The sequence below is a fragment of the Denticeps clupeoides genome, unplaced genomic scaffold, assembly GCF_900700375.1.
Source record: "Denticeps clupeoides unplaced genomic scaffold, fDenClu1.1, whole genome shotgun sequence".
In the NCBI taxonomy this organism is placed as follows: Eukaryota; Metazoa; Chordata; class Actinopteri; order Clupeiformes; family Denticipitidae; genus Denticeps; species Denticeps clupeoides.
The window spans coordinates 38,679-55,579 of NW_021630095.1; the positions used below are offsets into that span (position 1 = coordinate 38,679).

At 45.6% G+C, this 16,901-nt stretch overlaps 1 protein-coding gene across 1 annotated transcript; it reads right to left on the reverse strand.

Moving 5' to 3' along the window:
- Positions 1–523: 523 nt before the first annotated feature.
- Positions 524–8,705, reverse strand: LOC114783406 (adhesion G protein-coupled receptor E2-like). Its single transcript, XM_028968885.1, has 18 exons — positions 8,674–8,705; positions 8,360–8,401; positions 7,336–7,701; positions 7,128–7,262; positions 6,901–7,029; positions 5,894–6,046; positions 5,464–5,492; positions 5,084–5,149; positions 4,848–4,998; positions 4,618–4,731; positions 4,303–4,481; positions 2,788–2,949; positions 2,508–2,714; positions 1,964–2,196; positions 1,805–1,871; positions 1,591–1,682; positions 1,058–1,220; positions 524–994 (listed from the first exon to the last, which is right to left on the reverse strand). Exons 1-18 carry the CDS (start codon positions 8,693–8,695, stop codon positions 854–856), a joined length of 2,451 nt encoding a protein of 816 aa, XP_028824718.1. The 5' UTR covers positions 8,696–8,705; the 3' UTR covers positions 524–853.
- Positions 8,706–16,901: the final 8,196 nt, after the last annotated feature.

The window sequence follows — 16,901 nt, forward strand, 5'->3', positions numbered from 1 at the left end:
TGTGTGCTTTTTCCACTTTATTATGTCCACATTTTGCTAAATTTATTTATTGGGTCTGTCAGAAAGACAGACCATTTATTATTGTGCTGAGAATGGCAAAAAAGAACATGTCTTACGTTAAAGACCGCCACGCGAAGACCGTCAAACGTAAAGAAACAACGGATTTGTAAAATAAAACTTCTTTGAAGTGATACTGCAGTACCACAGTAAAGAAGCCCCATTTTACAAATCCCATGCCCGCAGCTGTGACCAATGCCCGGACAGACCCATCAAAATTTCCCCTGGAATTTTGGCTTCTAGTTGGGTCTGTCAGGAAGACAGACCATTTATTATTGTGCTGAGAATGGCAAAAAAGAACATTAAAGAACGTTGAAGACCGTCAAACGTAAAGAAACAACGGATTTGTAAAATAAAACTTCTTTGAAGTGATACTGCAGTACCACAGTAAAGAATTCCCATTTTACAAATTCCATGCCCGCAGCTGTGACCAATGCCCGGACAGACCCATCAAAATTTCCCCTGGAATTTTGGCTTCTAGTTTATTTTAATGTTCTTAGAATGTGAAAGAATTCATATTTTTGTAACTGGGATGTTACTGTATTTATATAACTATTTCTTACCCACAGACATTAATAACTTGTCATAATTCACCACATTTGTGGTCCCCAATGTAGACTTGTTACATTATTCCTGCTGAGATTACATGAGTGGTTTGTGGTCGTCTTCATCTTCTTTTAGAGTAATACACACACACACCAATATCCAATTCCATAAGACTGCTCAACCAGCTGAGTGAACGTGGAGAACCCGGCCTGTGACAGAAGAAATCCTGGGTCGTGTTCCCCGTCCCGGCTTAGGTGGACGACTCGGTCACGGTGTGAAGTCGGTGCTCGGCCGTGGTCCGTGTCAGGCTGTAGATGCCGGTCTGGGAGGTGGTGGTTTGCTGGTGGCGAGGTCTGATGTTTGCCCACCAGGCCTTGTACTGCCGTTGCACCTGGAGAAGTGAGCGAAATGAGGCGCGGCCCCACACCTCGGGAGAAAACTGCACTGGACCCACCTCGTCGTTGAGGACGCAGTGGACCAGGAAGATGAAGGTCCCCTGTTGCGAGGTGAGAATCAGGAAGATGACCTCCAGCACCAAACTGCTCTCCGTGAAGAATCCCAGAATCCATGGGCAGCCCAGGATGATGAACTGGACCATGATTTTAAACACCAGGACCCTGTTGTGGAGGGAGAAGAGGTCATTGTCTTCAGCTACAGACAATGGAGAGCTGAAAGGTGATGCATGGGGCTTTAATCTTCAACCCTGCAGTCTGGGTCACATGAGAACATTCCACAGGGGCCTGTCAACGGGTGTCATGGTACGGAAGTGCACTGACGAGCTCGCCATTTATTGCAGTATTAGAGATCGTACAAATATCAACACAAGCTGTAATGTTTTATGGTTGAATGTGGTGACCTATCGCTACGTGTCCCCAAATTGTTATAATTATCTGTGGCGCTGCTTCATGTCCGGAAGAGCCCCGCCCCTCCCACAGGGGTGTCTTTCGTCCATGTTGCTGGGTGCTGTGGCGCCTGTGGCATATGCACCTGGTGTACTTGACCTTTGACACGTCACTCTGCGTCTCTCTGAGAGTAGAGTGGAGGCTGACGAGGATCGCGATGAACAGAAGCAGATTCGACTGCAGGGGTGAGAAGAAGGAAGGACCCATGAAGCATCTATCTCGACGCTTATGCAAGACATTAGTAATCGTAAACATAGACCAACGACAGCAAATATTTAATATAACAGCACAATGCGTACGGCAAGGATGAAGCACACCGGCCCCAAAAAGCTCCAGATGAGGCCACCGTCGGTTTTTAACCAGCACCTATGCATAAAATACACAATTTATAACCATACATACAACCATGGCAAATAATTAATAAACATTTTGTAAAGTGGCCCCATATAGCTACTCACTGGTCACTTCCGTAGCCATTTGGTCTCAGCCCTCCTGACACGGCCACTACGAGAAGGGCAACTCCGTAGCCGATCGCGGACAGGCATGCCCAGTGCGGCCCCGCCCTCTCGTTGGCCTTGACCTGTTTGAGCTTCCTGACCAGCATGAAGAGCTGCGCAGCCTCGACGACCATCCACACGAAGCAGCTGAGGAAGAGGAAGTGAAGGACGCCAGCGAGCACCTGGCACAGTACCTGAGGAGACCGGGCGGCAGCCGGGAACTTATTACATGAATGCATTTACATTTACGGCATTTACCAGACGCCCTGATCCAGAGCGACTTACAATCAGTAGTTACAGGGACAGCCCCCCCCCCCCCCCCTCCTCCTGGAGACACTCAGGGTCAAGTGTCTTGCTCAGGGTCGCGATAAGCACTATATACATTCTATATAGTGCTTATAAGAGATATCTTCAAAATCGTGATAATCACTTTGGTTTTTGAGGATTTTTGAGCATTAAGGAGCAACTCTGGCGATTCACCTCCATATCCATCTTAGCAGCTCACCTTGTGTGGCTGGACGAGGTAAAGGAAGCTCTGGACGAGCAGGAACAGCAGATGGGCCAGCAGCAGACTGACGCAGAGGTTGAGCCGAGCCACGTTGTTGACCCTGGGGTTCCACCGGCAGAGGGCAAAGGTCAGCGTTGCCAGTCCCAGGAAGATCAGGCCGACGGAGGTGGCGACTGCGCTCAGGACCTGGACCCAGCGGCTCCTCTGAAAACCAGAAGCAGCCGTTACCGGGAGCCACTGGTGGGTCTCCAGCAATGGCCACACCCTGAACTCTCACCTGAGCCGGTGTGTCCAGTTGCATGATCAGGGCAAAAGTGGACAGGTGGGCACAGGTGCAGACCGTGTGTGTGAAGTTGGAATCTGTTATATGGCAGCCGCGCGTCCGCCAGCCGCCGTCCGCCCAGTGCACGCACAAAGTCGGGTGTCTTGGGACTGGGGACTGGATGCCAAATGGGACCGTTAGACCTTGTCCACCTCGCTCAGCTTTAATGTCAAGAGTCTGAAAATGTACCTACAACCACAGCGGTGACGCAAATAGGAAACCATCTTCTTTTTTATCCGGTTTTTATCTCGGCCAACACTGTTGGTCAGAAGGAAGGTCCTTCAAAATGGACCTGTGTGTCCATGTGTGTCCATGTCCCAATATTTCTGAGCCTGACAGTATCTTCCAAAGCATCCGTACATGGTACCTATTCTCTATACCAGCGTTTGTCAAACTTACTTGTCCTGGGGGCCAGTCGTGTCAGGCTTTGGGACCCACAGGGACAACCTTCTAACGTGATGGGCGTGCCTGCTTTCTTGCCCGATTGAAAACGAGGAATGCAGAGTCGTGCGGACGATGTGTTCGCGGTTGAGCCTGTTTCAGTTTTTTTGGTCTCATGGCTGTCAGGCGAGAAAAAGCGGTCTTGCACAGAAATGTGGAATAGTGAGGCAAGAAGTCACCCAGTCAGTAGATACCGTTCACTTAAAAGTACAGGCCAAAAGTTTGGACACACATTCTCATTCAATGTGTTTACTTAACAAAAAGTGGAGACCTGGCCTCCACAGTCACCGGACCTGAACCCAATCCAGATGGTTTGGGGTGAGCTGGACCCCAACAAGTGCTAAATACCTCTGGGAACTCCTTCAAGACTGTTGGAGAAGCATTTCAGGTGACGACCTCTTGAAGCTCATCGAGAGAATGCCAAGAGTGTTCAAAGCAGTAATCAGAGCAAAGAAACTAGAATATAAAACATGTTTTCACTTATTTCACCTTTTTTTGTTAAGTACATAACGCCACATGTGTTCATTCATAGTTTTGATGCCTTCAGTGAGAATCTACCAACGTAAATGGTCATGAAAATAAGAAAATGAGGAGTGTCCAAAGGAGTGGCCTGTACTGTATAAAGAGCTCATTTAAGTGAATAGTGTCTACTGACTGGGTCCTAGTGAACCAAACCTCCCAAATATTGTAAATGAAAATAAAGCCAAATTTAATGTATGAAATGTCGCAATTTTGAGCAAGTGGGTGAGGCTATTTTGCTTGTAGCTCATCCTGTAAGTCGACCTCATTTCGAAAGAAAGAATCCAGACTCGCTTGTTCTGAACATGCCATGGTTAAATGAGGGTTCTCATAACGTCCGTGAAACTTCTGAATTCTGATTGGTGCAGAAGCGACGGCCCATAGTTCGAGAAATGCCGCTCTGAACTACATTATTTGGAGCGTCGACAGAGGTTAGTGAGGTGCTACGAGAAGGTGAAAGGTCATCAACTCGACGGTTGTTCGAAAGGGGAACCGAAAGCAGAGACTCACGGTGACGTGCTTCAGCGTTAGGTTGGCGGGGTGCAGCAGATTTGCGTTCGGCGTTCTGGGCAGAGTGACCGACACCACTTTGGACAACAGGACGTGTCTGTAGCCTCTCGCCGTGAAGAGGCTGGGACTGAGGACATTCTCTGTACTGTTGTAGGTTATGAGGGCCACGGATGCCGAGCCTAGAGGTAAAATTCGAAATGTAAAAAAAATATATATACCTGAGATATCTAACACTGCACACTGACACGGTGGAAGGACTTGTCTGAGATGATAAACACATCCATCACTCCGCGGATGGAGTAGGACGAGTAGTACCATTGTTGTTCTTTGCAATGCTGACCAGGTCAACCTCCAGGTGGGCATATTCTGTCTTCAGCTCAGGGCTTCTTGTCATAATGACATTTGGGCCAATGGTCAGGACGCTGGCGTCTAGAGGGAGCACAGAAGAAACCTCAGACCAGTACCTTTACTTAGAGGGTTTCTATGGAAACCTGCATACAGATCAACCGAATAGAATAGGTATTAAGGGTTTTAACAAAGCTCACTGGAAAATTTGCACACGAGTGTGAGGCTTTTTTGGGTGAGTGTGGGTGCCACCAATGAGGCAATTAGCTTCTCCGAAGACTCAATCACAATGTTTTCATCAGTGGGCTTTATCGTTACGTCCGTAATTTCATCAAGTAGTGTTGTGACGGTCTGTAAAGGGGCGAGATGAGGGATTTATAGAGATACTTTTATATAAATCTGCACACAAGCACAGCATTGGCAGATCTGAACTCACCCTCTGCGGCAGAACCTCAGATTTAATGTTCCTGATCAAATCCACAATCTTTTCCATTTTCCCCGACTTCACCGAAAAACACAGGACAAACACAAAACTCAGTCACCCTGAACACGAGCCTGTCAATGCGATGCAAACGTTAAATAATTCTATACCTATAATAAGAGTGTTTGATTGACACTCATATTACTAACATTTTGTGACAACTACATATAGGGAATATTTTCACCAATGTCTATTGTCTGAAAAATCTGCCACTGATTGTCATTTTTTGCCCTGGCCAACATGTATTCATACAATTTAAACATCACTTTTGCAGATTTTTTTACAAAATGAAATTGCGTTGGATTACGTATGATATTAGACATGATTCTGTTTACCTTATAATCAGGGAAGTAGCCACGCACATCTGAATATGAACAAAAATGTGATTCATTCATGTGTTCATATAGTGCCATGCATCATGTTGGATCATGTCAAAAAGCTTTTAATTTTAAAACACACTCATTCTTTAGTATGTTTCATATGATACACATTTCACTGCCAGTTTAACAATTTTATGTACTTTTTCATCCATATGCATTACAAGTTCAAGCTTTAAATTTGAAGGTATCAGTCATCCTCACATAGACACACCCCCAGGACCAATGGGGTGGAGTCAGCGGTGGCTTATTAACTTTTGAAGAGACGGCAATTCTTCAAAACCTGAGCGAGATGAGCTGGCTTGAGGAAAAGAGGACTAATGTGCAATGGTAACAGTCCGTCTTACCTGAAGCCCGGTTATCTAGCTGTGAAATTTCGGCAGCTCACCTCGGCATACAGTGAGGTTTTTCTCCCAGATGAGATTGGGTGATGGGATGTAGCCGTCCATGCACTCGCACTGAAAGCCTCCCTGGGTGTTGATGCAGATGGAAAACGGGTCATTTCCGCAGACGAAGCGCGACTCTGCGCACTCATCGATATCTGAACGTTTACAGGAGAGGGAAAGGAATCAGTCCGTTAAAAAAACTTGTTGGTCCCATAATTCTGAGTCTCTTTCCGATCTAGTCCCACAATGAGATTTCCCAGGACGCGCCGTTTCGGTGTCTGTAGCTTTAAATGCTAATGAGGAGGAGAGAGGCGGGACGAGGAGGAGAACGGCTTATAGAAGTTGAGGGGTCATGCATGGAAATGACGTCATCAACACCGTTCACCAACCACAAAGTTTGCCGCAGACAGGAAATCGTGGCTTTTCAGAGTCTCACGGAACTAAGCGGAACTAAAAAAAACACGTTTTTACATCCAATCACCGAGCAACTGCAAGGCTTCGCACGTTTTTAAGCCATGACGGTCGGTGGAGATAATGTTTTAGGGCCGAGGAAAAAGCATGAGAAACGGGAGGTAACCTTTCCCCTTATGACATCACAAGGGGACATATTCCAACTGCTGAGCTGCCGCTCTCTGAACGGATGAGCAGAATGACCAAAGCACTCTTCACACCCATCGCCATTTCCATGTGCATATACAACATTCTTTGTCAGATTTAGAAGCTTTTCCTCATAGTCAAAGATCTTGTAATTAGTTATCTTTATTTGCACTGTGCTTTCTTTCCACATGCCTGGTGAATGTAGATGTCGTCCCAGTTGTCAAGGTGGTCGACAGAATCGGCGAACAGCCTGATTGGTGCCCTGGGCGAGCAACACCCCGGACCCCCAAAAACAACTTTCCTGATGCCCATTATACCGCCTTGGGCAACGGCCCATATCGCCCACATAAGACCAAATAGGGTCGAGCGCAAGGCCAGGGGATAGAGGAACTTAAAGCTAAACGTGCCTTACCTTGACAACGTTGAGATGATATGAGCCTGTATCCATGGTGGCATTGGCAAATGTAAGTTTCATCGGTGGTGATGCATAGGGCATTGGGTCCACAGAGGGACCGGTTTTGTCCACAGCGATCTACAATGTCTTTGTGTGTGGACGACAGAATATAATAATAATAAAACTTTGAAATATTTTACACTTGTTAGATGCTGGGTGAGAAATTGTGCCCTCCTGGTCCTTACCTCTACAACCATAGGAGTGTCCTGTCGGCAGAAACCACGAGGGCGTTTTATATCCAGGGTCGCACATGCAGCCGCCGTCCTTGCCCACACACTGAGCGAGTGGTCCACACGAGGACGAGGCACACGAGCGATGTGCTGCACACGAGTGACGGGTTTGTTAGGACTTCGTGGCTCCCAGATGGCCTGAAGGGAGTCTAAGGAAACTCACCTGTGACCCAGCTGCCGTTGCTGGGGTACAGGTAGTACAGGTAAAAGCCAGCAGGACAGGCCAGGACGTTCACGCTCCCACTGCACAGGTCCGACGTCCCGCTGCACAGGCCCATGGGCCTCACCCCGTCTCCGGCTCGGGGGTAGGTGGCGGCCCGGCAGAGCGAGAGGGTGTTGTGGGTGCCGCCGCGGTGGGAGCTGCTCCTGAAGAAACAGCCGTGGTACAGGACGTCCCCCCCGATGCCCGTGAAGCGGTACCAGCCCTCCCGGAGCCTGGAGTCGTCCTTGGGCCAGCCAGGGAACTTTGTGGAGGTGAAGCCGTGGTTGCGCCACGGCTCGGAGAGATTTCTGTAGGACTCGCAGACCTCTGAAGGAACGGGGGAATAAAATAATTCTCAAAGCGACTTGTCCCCCCACCCAACCTGCACGCTCTCAAGATTACTACAGCATGTTGTCCGGACTGTATGCTGTTATTATCCATCTTCTGATGCTTTCAGAGGCATTTATGTAATGTGAACTTTTTTTTAAATTCTAATAATTAAATTTAACCCATAATCAATCATTGATATAACTTCATATATATATACACACACACACATATGTATATATAAAATAAAAATATACACCTATTCATAAACACACGTATAAATAAATATAAAGGTGAACATTTTTTTAAACCAATTGACATTAATTCTGTAATTAACAACATTGTCACCCATGTTTAATAGCAGCATTGTAAAATGACGGCACAGTTCTCATATGCAGGACTATAAATGCTGGACTATACACAGCCTGGCAGAGTGGAGAGCGGTGGTGACCTAGCGGGCGAGGAAACGGACCCACAGCCGCGAGGTTGCCGGTTCGAATCCCGAACCGCATAAAAGGTGGGGGGGCTGCTCCCCCGAAGCCTGTCATGGCTGCCGACTGCTCGCTAAGGGTGGGGGTTGATGAGATGCTCGTGGATTACCTCTGGACCACACCCTGCTACTTCATTTTGAGGTACTGCTGTGAAATGTTGTACGCACCGTAGATTGGAGCATGGCTGCACGTCCCCAACATCAGAAGCCCTACAGAGCAAATGCCTTGTGAAGGATCTAACAGTAAATGCTGTCACATGGGAACTGTATTAAACTTTTCATTTTTAATTCTTCACACATACAGACTCATATAAGAGCAAGTAGATTTGAATCCTTATGTTTTATCATACACAATTCCAGAAGATCATATGTTCAAACACAATTGAAGACACATCATGCTGACGGCATTTGATAAGTTCTTTTACCTCGCTGACCAGTGGAACATCTGAATAAAATATATATATATTTTTTGATCTACTCACATGGAATCAGACGCACATCCATCCTGACCGAATTCTCGTGCAGTCCAGGCGTAAAATGTTCTCTTTTTGTTTCTATCGCTTCTCCCAGCCTCATTTCCTCTTCTCAGCATGTCATTAGTCATCAGGAGGACCTTCTTTATGGCTTACTGTAATATGCCGGTGTCTCACACGGATTTTACGGACGGAGAATCTGAACGAGGACACTGTTGTATTGTACAGCATATTTTTATGTTATGTTATGTTGTGTTCATGGTTAATTTCATGGCGAGCGAAAACATATTTCGATCTAACGTTGTGTATTGGTGTCATTTTTTTCAATACATCTCTTTAATCACATGGATGACTACGCATTCCGTCATCTAACACATTTGTTTCCTACAATTTAACATTTCGAATCCAGTCACAAGAGCCTTTTTGGACATGGACTGCTTCTGTGATTAGTGTCATTGTTTTTTTTTTTTTTAATAACCATGAAAGGATTGAGAAATTATTCATATCTTTTTGCTTTCATCTGACGTGTATCTCAGTAGGGTTCTCCTACGTTCCTCACTGCTCAATATAATTACAGCAGAATGACAAGCTGCTGTCATATTAGACATTGGAGGATTTCACCTTTATTTGCTATGAGTTGAGTTCATCTGTGTTTCCCCGGTATTGTAGCACGTAATGTACCTCCGTTTAAAAAAGTAGAAGAAAGCGCCCCGTTGATGCGTCATTGCAAAAGATGCAAGTTGCAACAGAGAAAAGATGAACCCGATAAGATGTTGTCTGATGTTAGACTTCAGCATCGGAGCGCGTCTGCTTCCGTTTCTCACGATCCACTCGACTTCAGCTGCACCTTCGTGAAGTGCAGAATAAAAGTGCAGAATAAGGGAAGTGGATCCTCACGCTCGTCTGTGATGTTCCCGATAACGCGGGCTTCTTAGGAAGGCACAACACCGCGACACATGGCCTTGTCTGCTCACAGGTCAGCGTCGGTGCGACTTTCCTCCGGCTATTGTGGGAGTGTCAGGGTTGTAGTAGCCTAGTGGCCATAAAAAACATCAAGAAGACCCAAAAGACTATGGCAATTGTGGGGCTTCACTCCCAGGATCCGTGTGAAGTCCGCTAAGGGAGACACCAGCTAAGGGAGGCCTCAAGGACAGACCTTGTCTCCTCTGTGCGTGTGTGTGTGCTTAGGCATACAACAATGATCATTTCATAACACATTTCTATAACTTCAGTTTATAGAATGTAACATATGTATAGTGCTATAAAGTTATATAAGTTTCCAACAAATATCTTATTTTTCTGTGCTCCTTCACGCATACACAAAGTTAGACCCATAGTAAAACCTAAGTTTTATGTGTGTGAGTTCAGTGGATGTAATCGCACATATGTCATCATAACTCGGTTCCTGGCTGCTGAGGCCTGGCCAGTATCTTTCGAGCTGGCAAAGTCCATAAACAGTCTACTATTAAGCATTGTCCACCCAGATGTGACACTCGGGCCTTCTTCAGGGCCTTCCGAACCTCCCCAAAATTTCTGAAGCCTTGATGGGCCTTGCTAGACTTATCTCGGTTCTTCCCATACCGACATGTGAGCGTATCTCATTGAAAGGGCATATAAAGTTTAGACTGTAACTGTGTCAAGGGTCATAATTTGCGCAGGCTGCAAAAGGCCCACAAACATACAATGTGGTTAAAAAATATATAACAGGACCAAAAGTGATAAAATCTAATTTATGGAAGGTACCAGCAGTGTCTCAAGACCAGGATGAATAAAAAACAATGCTGCAGTTCCAGCATGACAAATTTAGCAAGCCTGGCTGGACCAGCCCATCAGTTGTTGTGCAACTCTGGTTTGGTGAGCTGGTCCTCGTCACATTTCTGTGACAAATTACTCATTAGTCCTCATCCAAATGTCACATTCAAACAGTTGCCTGCTATTTATGAAACTGACAATACTTCTGATGACTTATAACCAACCAATGTGGACCGTGGAAGTTCATGTTTCGTTAGTTTTGCTGAATGTCTAGTCTGGGCTAAGATAACCATGTGTAATATGCCATATGTGTACTGTAGTGTATATCAGTCTTTTGTATAGTAAGTGGAAGAGGGAGTTCATCAAAGCCACATTGTTATATTTTGAGGTTATCGTTGTAGTTTCTTTTAGCACTAATTTTTAAAGTAAGTCCGATGAGGATCCCCACGGAGGCGGGGCATCTTGTGGTTGTGGGTTCCGCCTTATTCTGCACTAACCATAGAGGTAATTTCTACACTTGGTTTGGTGTTAATGCTCAAGGAGTTTATTGTGTGTGTGAGCAACACATGGATCCTGGTGGCCCCTTTTTCTGTCCGCTTGCCTGGCTGGATTGTGGGGGGACGGGACCCTTTCCTTTGGAGTAGAACTGGAAAGTGTTGTATCCTGGTTATGTTATGAAATGTGCATTGTTAACCTTCCATTTTGCTCTTATTGGTTTGTGTCAGGATCCGGTCCGAAATGGGGGTTACTCCGGTCCAGGATCCGGACCGGAGTTTCATTGTTGTCCTGTGTAATGTTCCCTAATCGTTTTCACCTGTGTTAATTGTATAAAGCTGCCCTGTTCGTTTCTGTCCGCTGTCAGGTCTTTGAAGTTATGTTCTATGTTCACCAGTGTCTTAGTCTCGGATGTCTCCCCTGTCCTGTGATTCACCAATTAAACCCCTGTTCCGTGATGTCAGGTGAAAGCGTCCTTCATTCTTCGTTCCTCGTCACTCCTCGTCCTCCTCTACGTTCACCCGCCGCGTCATTCCCGCATGGACGTGACAGAAAGACCTGACCCACATTTGGACGCCACCTGACGCAGCCCCGCTGAGATCGGAGGAGCCGCGACTCGCCGGGAGGACGCCGCCAGCTTCCTTGTCCCTGGCCTTCCATGGCTTCATGTTCAGCAGGGTCCCGACCCCTGCCTCTCAGTCCCATGTCTGGCGGCGTTGAAGGTGAGGAGCGGCCATTCAGCGGGGCGAGCCGGAGACTGACAGGGAGCGGCGGACGCATGCGGATGGCGGACGAGGTGCCGGTACCTCACTGGCCTGAAGCCATCTGCGCCGGAGAACCGCCGCTCGTCCATCGTGAATACCGGACCATTCATTCATTCATTCATTCATTAATCATTCATCTCTGCTCATCTTTTCTATCCTGGTTCACTCGATTCGATTCCGTTCGATTCCTCCTGTCCACTCGGACCATTTAAGACTGTGTTTTGGACTATCCTCCCTCCTTCATGGACCGCTTCTTCTGGCCCGCCAGGTGTCGTGCCATAGGAGGGGGGATTCTGTCAGGATCCGGTCCGAAATGGGGGTTACTCCGGTCCAGGATCCGGACCGGAGTTTCATTGTTGTCCTGTGTAATGTTCCCTAATCGTTTTCACCTGTGTTAATTGTATAAAGCTGCCCTGTTCGTTTCTGTCCGCTGTCAGGTCTTTGAAGTTATGTTCTATGTTCACCAGTGTCTTAGTCTCGGATGTCTCCCCTGTCCTGTGATTCACCAATTAAACCCCTGTTCCGTGATGTCAGGTGAAAGCGTCCTTCATTCTTCGTTCCTCGTCACTCCTCGTCCTCCTCTCCGTTCACCCGCCGCGTCATTCCCGCATGGACGTGACAGTTTGTGAGGTTTGTAGGGGAGGTTCCTAGTGGACATTCTCCTCGGCTAGGTGGTGTAGTTGGGTTTTCTTTCTTTTCTTTTTGTGACTTTTGTGACCCCTGGGCCTGGTCATGATTATCTGTAAAAATTAAACGTATAAAAAAATAGCCCACCCAAGAGGATAACCATATCTCTGTATTCTATATAGACTGTAAATTTTGGCCCGGGTCTGGCCAGGTTTAAATGCAATTTCTATCATTTTAGTAAGGCTCGGGTCGGCTTGGCTCGGTCAGCAAACACAAATCTCTATAGTACCTTTTCTTTTCTGTATGAGTCACTGCTGTTAAATTTGTTTTGGTGATTGGTAACATTATTTTTTTAAATGAAATCTTTCTTGGTTTGAATTTTTGCAAGAGAGATGCGAAAATGGATGCTGACGAGGTGAAACGGAGGTAAGCTGTAGGTAATTATATTTTAAACCCGCATGTTTCCCTTCCCTCTTAGTCTATAGCTCGTTTTGCGGGAAAAGTAGGCCACACACTGTCAGGAGCATTATGTGGCTGGGAGCAGTGTATGAGGACAGTACTTTGCTCAGTGGCACCTCAGTGGCACCTTGGCGGATCAAGATTCGAACCAACAACCTTCCGAAAAAGGGGCCACCAGGATCCGATTACGGGGCCGCATCCTGTAGGTCACCACTGCCCCAGAGAGGTTCTAGTGTTGTGAAGAAGGCTTCAGGGCGCCCAAGAAAGTCCAGCAAGCACCAGGGCCGTCTCCAAAAGGTGATTCAGTTACTAGATCTGGGTGCCACCAATGCAGAGCTTGCTCAGGAATGGCAGCAGGCAGGTTTGAGGGCATCTGCACGCACAGTGAGGCGAGAAAGTTTGGAGGATGGCCTGATGTCAAAAAGAAGCCACTTATCTCCAAGAAAAACATCAAGGACAGACTGATATTATGCAAAACCTACTGGGATTGGACTGCTGAGGACTGGGGTAAAGTCATTTTCTCTGATGAAGCCCCTTTCCGATTATTTGGGACATCTGGAAATTTTTTTCCAGGTGAGCGCCAGCATCAGTCCTGTCTCATGCCAACAGTAAAGCCTCCTGAGACCATTCATGTGTGGGGCTTCTTCCTATCCAAGGGAGTGGGCTCACTCACAATTCTGCTTAAGAACACAGCCATGAATAAAGAATGCTACCAAAACATCCTCCGACAGCTACTTCTCCGAACCATCCTAGAACAGTCCAGTAAAGAACAGTTTCTTTCCAGCATAATGGAGCACAGTTTCAATAAGACCAAAGTGATAACTAAGATAACTAAGGAAACTCCCCGGACTTTGTTGATTGACAGCATGCCTGGGCAAATGGCCAAGGTCTTGAAAAAAAGGGCCAACACTGAAAAAATTGACTCTTTGCATAAACTTGATGTAATTGTCAATAAGTCCTAGAAACTTATAAAATTATTGTTTATACTTCAATATACCATTTACATTTACATTTACAGCATTTATCAGACGCCCTTATCCAGAGCGACTTACAATCAGTAGTTACAGGGACAGTCCCCCCCTGGAGCAACTTAGGGTTAAGTGTCTTGCTCAGGGACACAATGGTAGTAAGTGGGATTCGAACCCGGGTCTTCTGGTTCATAGGCGAGTGTGTTACCCACTAGGCTAATACCACAGAAACCATTGACAAAAATATCTAAAAACATTAAAGAAGCAAACTTTTCGAAAACCAGTCATTCTCAAAACCAATTATTTGTCATTCTCAAAACTTTTGGCCACGACTGTACATTGGATTGTAGTCTGGAGTTGTTGTCATGAACATAACACAGTCCTCCATGGAGGTGTTGGGGAAATGCAGTGAACCCCTACCCCTGGGCTGAAATACCTGGGAACAATGTATATTTCAAAGGGTTCCACAGGACCAGTAGCAGGGCCTCCATCTATTTGCTGGTGACATGTCATGTGCCAGCCTGCTTCCCACCATCCTCAATGTCCCCAAAAACTCAAGGCTCAGAAGCCTCAGTGACTTTCTTTCTCTTCCTCTCTTATAGCTGAAAACCAACAGCTGCAGCTTCACAAATCAATCTGTAGAAGACCATGATGTACACACTTCTATTCTATTCTATTCCTCCATCACGGTCAAGGACAAAGGCAGACTGAGAAGGTGAATTGACAAAGCTGAGAAGGTGAATTGCTGAACTCTGTCTTCTCTCCAAGACCTGAACAGCTCTCTGACATGGGCAGGAAAGATTGTCCATGATTCCTCCCAGTCTTGGAATTTTTGAAACACTTCCTTGGAGAAAGAGGCTGTGATCCATTAGGACTTAAATATGCCACCACCAAAGCAATTTTGGGAACAATTTTTGGCTTTTCATTTACAGTTGTGGCATTTATCAGATGCCCTAAGCCAGAGTAACTTACAACCAGTAGTTACAGGAACACTCAGGGTTAAGTGTCTTGCCCAGGGACACAATGGTAGTACAATAGTAGTGTAAACATACACTTTATGTCAAAAAATGATTAATGACCTGTCGCTCTGGATAAGGGCGTCTGATAAATGCTGTAAATGTAAATGTAAATGATTTGAGGTAATGCATTTGATTGATGATTGATACCTCCTTTCCCTGTTTCCTCTCATATTCTCCCCCTCCAATCATCTCACTGACACAGGACATCCCCTGTTCACACAGACACACACACAGACTAACTTTTACAGCAAAAACTTTATTTTAATGATCTATTTTTAAAAATAAAACTAATCGTCATGTTGTACCATGAACAAGCCAAAGAGTTTTTCATTTATGGTTTTCAGATGATATTCCACACAAACGGTAACAAACTATAATTTCGATTAGTTGAACCACGCACGGAGAGATAATGAATAAGCAGATGGAGAATTACACAATGTTTTTAACACCTTCTGTTTTTCTTCAAAAAGGTTCCAAGGTGCTAACAGCAGACATACCAATAGGATGTCTGTTAATATATTTATGAACATGAACAAAAGTTTTCAATGTTCTTTTTCAGAAAAAAAATCTACAGCTTGTGACCGCTCCTCATTTGCAGGAACAAGGCCTCCACCACCCATGTTAGCAGATAATCAATCCATCTTCAGTCTAGTTGTGGTGAGCTTGTGCAACTTGTAGCCTCAATTTCTTGTTCTTGTTCTTACCTAATCACTATGCCCCTCAGTCAACAAAAGTGTCTCCCAGTGACCCACCCATTCTAATGCTGTGAACTGGGGAAACATAGTCCAGCTCATGAGTTGTTGTTTTTTTGTGACTTTTTCGTCTTTTTGACAGGAACGTGCGATTAACTGTCATATGATCACATATGAGTGAATTCTGAGCCACTTTGACATCTTTGCGTTTGGCCAATTTTGGGGCTGGGCAATGAAGGCCCTGCACATCCGGAGTTATGGCCTCTACTGGACCATCAGCATCACCTGGGAGCTCACAGGGGTATTGGAAGCCGAATAAATTATGATGAGAATAGTAATAATACTATTCAGATGTATGAAAAATTGGTACATGTCTGTCTGCTGGGTGGCTATAGAGTACTAGTAAAAAGTGTCAAAATATCTACAGATTTATGGGTTTTTCAGAACTCCTATACTGAAGTATAAAACATGAGACTCAGACAAAACCACTAATTTTGAGGCTTATCAAAGATTCAAAAGTCAAATTTTGCAGATTACTGTATTTTACCCACTTGCTTGTCTACACCACCCGCAGTTTTCCAACCGTCCTGTTTGAGTTCCTATGTTGAGAACGTTCTGCTGACTGGAATCAGTAAAGACTGGCAGGAGCTTGTGGGAAATTTTGGAATGTTTAAGCTTTGACATTTGTACCTGATTTTAAAACAATTATGCCTGACCCCAAGTGTCCCCTCCCTTATTCTATTAATCTTTGAAAGACAACATGGTTCCATATCAACTCCACTTTTTTCAGTTTGTAAGATTGAATCAGCAGGTGTTTAGAGATATGCAGGAAAGTAACGCTTCACATGTAGTGTTTCAAAGTGAAGTGAAGTGATCGTCACATGTGATACACAGCAGCACAGCACACGGTGCACACAGTGAAATTTGTCCTCTGCATTTAACCTGAGTGAGCAGTGGGCAGCCATGACAGGCGCCCGGGGAGCAGTGTGTGGGGACAGTGCTTTTCTCAGTGGCACCTCAGTGGCCGCTTCCTTAACCGCTAGGCCACCACTGCCACCTCTGTAATATTTAACATAGTGATATTGTATCAATACTGGGAAATCATACAATTTAAGCAGCAAAATTCTGTGAGACTGTGAAAAGGCCTAAGCCATATTACACAAACATTAACCTTCTACACGGTGAGACTTCAGAGTTCGCCACAGGTGTAGCCAACATTCCAACAACGCTGAGAGTGTTGGGGGTCTGTCAAAGGTGCGAACTGGGGAGGTGGGGTGGGCTGGCTGAGGGCCATGGGAAGGGGGCTTCCATAAATTATGACACTGCCTTCCTACAGACAAAACCATGAATTATATGGGGAAGGGGAATACCATATAATTTATGGTTTTGTCTGTAGGAAGAAGGTTAATGTTTGTGTATTATGGCTTTTGTATTAGTTTATTTAGATTTATTTTATTTAAA